Source organism: Microtus ochrogaster, chromosome 5, assembly GCF_000317375.1.
Source record: "Microtus ochrogaster isolate Prairie Vole_2 chromosome 5, MicOch1.0, whole genome shotgun sequence".
Classification (NCBI taxonomy): Eukaryota; Metazoa; Chordata; class Mammalia; order Rodentia; family Cricetidae; genus Microtus; species Microtus ochrogaster.
In genome coordinates this window covers 83,313,303-83,319,176 of record NC_022012.1, presented here as the reverse complement: position 1 = coordinate 83,319,176, position 5,874 = coordinate 83,313,303, and the positions used below count along the sequence as shown (strand labels likewise).

The window sequence follows — 5,874 nt, the reverse complement described above, 5'->3', positions numbered from 1 at the left end:
GCCACCAAGCCGGACATCCTGAGTTCGCTCTCCTGGACCCACATGATGGAAGGAGAGAAGCATCTCCCTCCAGTTATCCTCAGGCCTCTATGGTCGAGGAAACACATTCAATTCTTAAAATGCTTTCAGAAAATAAAAATCCAAGTGTAGTGTTGTATACTTTTAATCCTAGAACTTAGAAGACAAAGACAGGCAGACCTCTGTGAGTTCAAGGTCAACCTGGTCTGTATAGTACGTTCCAGGGCAGCCAGGGCTACAAGGGGGAACATCTGACATTAAATAAATAGATAAATGGGTAACTAAATGGGTAACTGAAGGAAATCAAATTCACCAAGACAATGAAGAAGCGCATGGATGTGTGGTGCGCATGAATAAGAATAAGAGACTGTCTTATTCTCCCATTTCCTAGAGCCCAACTCTGGAAAAGTGGTTGATTTCAAAGGCTGTTCATGTAGTAGCATATCTAAAGTGTTAGCAGTCTTAAAGTGTTAGTAATGAGTTCATACACCTCACCTTAGGGTGCAAGTAGCTACCTGTCTATATCTTGCGGCAGGTCACTCAGATTATTGTTGCTGATATCCAACCACTGCAGGCGGCACATCCGCAGGACACAGATCGGGACACTGGAGAACTTGTTTGCTGAGATATCTACAAACGTCACTTGCTTCAGATTACTCAACTAGAAAGGAGTAAGAGAATACTGGAATGACCCTCTGTGACAGCTAATCCTGATTGTTGACTTGACAGGAGTGAGAATCACCATGGGAACACTTCTCTGGGTAAATCTGGGAGGGATTATATAGATTCAGTTATTTTGGAAGACCCAGCTTAACTGTGGGTGATTTTACCCAGCAGTATGAGGGAACAACAGTCAGGGGTCTGAAAAGATTTTACGGAGAAGAGAACATTGGAATTGGGTCTCCCAAGTGGGGAAGAGCACAGGCAGAGAGGCAGAGAGCTCAAGTCTTTGCTGTTGCTTTGTTTTGCATTGTTTGTTTATTTTTTTTGTTTATTTTTTGAGACAGAGTCTCACTACAAAACCCTGGCTGTCCTGGAACTTATTATGTAGATCAGGTTGGCCTTGCACTCACAGAGATCAGCCTGCCTCTGCTAGGATTAGAGGTGTGTGCCACCATGCCCAACTAGAAAATTCAAATTACGAATTAGGGTGTAGTAAGGATGGCACTAACAAGTTTTGACAAGCATCGAGGAAATACACATTTGGATGGCATGATAAAGTCCCCTTCATCTTGTCTGGCCCCAGTAGCTAAGCAGGGTTGGGCTCTTTTGTTGTGGTTTTCTATCCACAGTTCTTGTTTGCAGCATGTCAAGTCAAATGCATAGGGAGATATTGTGCTTCAGTGCAAATCTATAAATTTTGAATAAAGTTGAACAAACATTTCATATCTGGAATTGGTTATGAAAAGTTTGACAGCTACTATGAAACATGAAAGAAGCTAATTTTTTTTACTGACTTCTTTTGAGCATCCAGGAGTAAAATTATACTCTCTCTCCAAGCACATTATCAGGCCACCAAGATGACTCTGTGGGTAAGAGCATCTGTAGCCAAACCTGGTGTTCTGAGTTCGATCCCCAGGACCTACACTAAGGGAAAAAAACCAGCTCCCAAGAGTTGTGTTCTTACTTCCTCATTAGCCTACATGCAGGTGCGTATATATACAAAACAAATAAAGACATTTAAAGCACAGTTTTACAAATTACTCAAGACACAGGGCTAGTTGGGCCAATAAAGGGTGGTAGTGAACAGCAGAAGGACAAAGCTCTGGGCTTGTGCCCATGTTTAGCTTAATATAAATCCCATCTCCCTGTCATCAAATACAGTCTATCAAGGGGACACACTCTGATTATGTCCTTGTCTGGAATTCCAAACTGTGAAGGCAGCACGTGTCAGCGAATGATCAAAGAGATGTGCTGGGTGCCTGTAATCCAGACTAAGGCTTCTGCCCCGGGTGCCAACAATCAGATGGGCAGAAAAAGAAAATAAAAACAAAACAAAAACAAATCTAAATCACCATTCATCTTTCTCTTCACAATAAACGTAGCAAATGTATTTTTAGACTATATGGCACCTAGAATGAAAACGGCCTCCAGTGGCTCATAGGGAGTGGCAGTATTTGAGAGGACTGGGATGTTTGGCCTTGTTGGAGGAAGTGTGTCACTAGGGGGTGGGCTTTGAGGTTTCAGGAGCTCAAGCCAGGCCTAGAGACTCACTCTCTCTTCCTGCTGCCTGCAGATCTGGGTGTAGAACTCTCAGCTCCTTCTCCAGCACCATGTCTGCCTGTGTGCAGTCATGGAGCTTGAACACACCCAGCATCCCCCATTAGTTACATTTATCAGTGGCAAAGCAATATGACATCCATAAAATACACTGAAAATACTTCTATTTACCTAAAAAATCCTTAAACGTCCACTGACAAAGTAATCATTGCACTTGCTGGTTTTATGTCAGCTCAGCACAAGTTAGAGTTATCTGAAAGGAGGGAACCTTAACTGAGAAAATGCCTCCGTAAGACCCATCTGTAAAAGATGTTCTTAGTGATTGATAGGGGAGGGCTCAGCCTATTGTGGGTGGTAACATCCCTGGCTGGTGGTCCAGGGTTCTATAAGAGAGCAGATAGTGCAAGCCATGGGGAGCAAGTCAGTAAGCAGCACCCCTCCACGGTACTGCATCAGCTCCTGTCTCAAGGTTCCTGCCTTGCTTTAGTTCCTATCCTGGCTTCCATTGATGATGAATGGGATGTGGAAGTGTGAGGTGAATCAACCCTTTCCTCCCCGAGTTGCTGTGGCCAGGGTGTTTACCACAGCAGTAGGAACCCTGACTGAGACAGTCGTATTGCTCAAAATCTGACCCACAGTGAACATATGCAGAGCACGTATCTGAAGAGGGACAGCTGTGCACCAGGGGATTTCAGTATCTTCCCCTTTGTCTCAGAAATCTTGTTTATTCTCGGGCTTACCCCTTTTCATCTGCTCTCTCGGAAGTCTACAGCAGGGTCGTATCACTTGGCTTTGTAAGAGAACAAATGAAGAGACACATGACAGAGCAGGCATGTTGGAGAGGTAGTCCCTGGCTGGGCCCTTCTACACCAGGGGGTTCATGACAAACAGAGGCTGGAGCAGGAAAGGGGTGAGTCTGAGATCCCCTGGTAGCACACGGGATGACAATGAAGAAACCAGAAGTGCTCCTTTCTTTAATTCCCCAAACTCCAACGAGGAGTTTGCATGGCACAAACCATACCCATTGTGGATATACAATGTACCATAACTCGATTGCAGGGTATTTCTATCACCTCTGCTCAGATATTCTTCTTCCTACTGGCTGTCATTTGGTGTTCTCAGTCTTTTCATGAGAAAATCATGGATCTACTTTCCTTCTCTACACATTTTTCTTCCTGGAAATTTCATGTAACATTCTTTAAATCGGCTTTCCTTCATCTAGGGTGTTTTTCAAATTCTTCATTTATGTCATAAAATGTATGGAGTTAGGCAAGGGTTTTAATTTTCCCAAAACCTTCTATTAAACTGATTGTCCTTTTTCCATTGAATTTTCTTGGTGATTCTGTTCAAAAATCAATTGATTGTAAATATAATATAGTTATAGGGCATCGTGTTTCACACCTTTAACCCCAGTACTCAGGAGGCAGAGACTGGCAGATCTTTGTGAGTTCAGGGCCAACCCAGTATACAGAGCAAGTTTCAGGTCAGTCAAGACTACAAATTTATCTCAAAATAAAATCATATATATTTAAATATATGCACATATTATAGAGATTTCTCTCTGAAATCTTAATTCTGTCCCAATTTTCTGTGGGTCTGTCTTTATGTTAGTTCAATGCTGTGACATTATAGTAAGCTTTGAAATTGCATAATGTAAGTTCTCTGGTTTTGTCCTATTTCAGGGTTGATTGGCAACTCTTATATTTTCAGGTAAAGCCTGAGAACAATCTAGTAACTAAAAAAAAAAGACTAGAGGTGTTAGTAAAGGGTCCTCACAGTATAGACCATGCCATGTAATAAGTTAAACGACAGGGAGTCATAGGGCACAGGTGTTTGCGTCTCACTTCAAAGGGGAGCTCTGCCAGGTCCAGATTCCCAGAGCAGTCCAGTCTCTCTAGATTCTCACAGTCTCCCAGCTCCGGGGGAACGTTCTTCAAATGGTTGAAACTCACATTGAGTTCTCTCAGGTTCTTCAAGCGACCTAGCAACACAAAAAGTTAACCTCCATGGAGCAAGTCCTTCAGAGCCTTTTAAGAACAGAAACAGGCTGGTCAGGCGCACAGGCCTTTAGTCTCAGTGCTCAGAAGGCAGGAAAGGCGGATCTCTGTGAGTTCCAGGCCAGCCAGGGCTACACAGTGAGTTCCAGGCCAGCCAAGTCTACATAGTGAGACCCTTTCTCAAAAACAAAACAAATGAAATGGATTTCAGGGGTCAAACTTTCCCCTGAAAAGACAGGGACCCCAGATGGCATTGAGTGTCCGCAATCCAGCACTTGAAACACAGAAGCGTAAAGGTCACACAGTTCTACACAAGGTGCACTGTCTCAAAAAGCAATTCAAAGGGAGAAAAGGAAAAGGAAAAAATGCTATGCAGACATAAGATCTAACTTCGTGTTTGCCCATGGAGCATTCTCTGTTAAATGTCTCTCGTCAGAGCATCTCGCTGTTGGCGCTGCGGCTGTTTGTGGGTTTTGTTGGTTGGTTCAGCTTCTCTGTTTAATCTCTGTGACACTGCAGTTAACCCTCCATTAGTTCCTTTTCTGTTGCTTCAATAAAATATCATGACCAGAAGCAGTTTAAAGAAGATAGTTTGGGGCTGCAGAGACTGCTCAGTGATTAAGAGCTCTTCCAGAGGATCCAGATTCAACTCCCAGCATGCACAGGGCAGCTAATCACAAACTGTGGGCTCTGACACCCTCTTTGGGCTTCTTTGGGCACTGCATGCACATGGTGCATAGTTACACACACAGGCAAAACACCAATATACATAAATAGAATGTTTAAAAATTGAAAGAGAAAAAAATGATCTTGGTTTATGGTTCCAAAGAAAGCATCCACAATGGCATAAAAGGCATGACACGGATGCAGAAGCAGGAAGCTGACTGACCGCACATCCGTCCACTGCAGGAGGCAGAGAAAGTAAAACAAGGCTGTAAAACCCTCAAAGCCCATCCCCACTGAGGCACTTCCCCCAGCCAGGCTCCACCTCCTAAAGGTTCCACAGCTCCCAAATAGTGCCACCAACAGGAGGCCAAGTGTTCACATACATGAGGCTGTGGGAACATTTCTGACTCAGACACCGCAGGGTCTGTGCAGGGGATCTGTCCTCTGTATCCAGGCATGCTCTGGAATATTATTGTAAGATGTGTTACATTTGTTTATGCTGTGGAACACTTGTTTAAAGATACAAAGATGTGTTACACTCTTCTATGTTGCTTCACTCCGTGAAGCTGTGTTACTTGGCCTGTCTAAAACACCTGACCGGTCTAACAAAGAGCTGAACAGCAAGGTAAGAGAAAGGATAGGTAGGGCTGGGAAGCAGAGAATAAATAGAAAGAGAAAAAGATCAAGGAAGAACAAGAGAAGAAGAGGACATCAGGGGAAGCCTCCCAGCTACACAGCCAGCCACGGTGTAAGAAATAAAAAAGAAACACAGAAAAAGGGCTGGAGAGATGGCTCAGCGGTTAAGAGCATTGCCTGCTCTTTCAAAGGTCCTGAGTTCAATTCCCATCAACCACATGGTGGCTCACGACCATCTGTAATGGGGTCTGGTGCCCTCTTCTGGCCTGCAGGCATACACACAGACAGAACATTGTATACATAATAAGTAAATAAATATTATAAAAATAAATAAATC

General features: G+C 43.6%; 1 protein-coding gene across 2 annotated transcripts in view; it reads right to left on the bottom strand.

Moving 5' to 3' along the window:
* The window catches only part of Lrrc2 (leucine rich repeat containing 2), a 26,702-nt gene that overhangs the window by 6,890 nt on the left and 13,938 nt on the right, over window positions 1-5,874 (bottom strand). For both annotated transcript variants that reach the window (XM_026778944.1, XM_013346484.2), the window contains exons 5-6: window positions 4,083-4,219; window positions 534-679 (exon numbers count right to left, since the gene is read on the bottom strand). In XM_026778944.1, coding sequence (XP_026634745.1) covers window positions 534-679; window positions 4,083-4,219 — 283 coding nt within the window. The remainder of the gene's footprint in view (window positions 1-533; window positions 680-4,082; window positions 4,220-5,874) is intronic.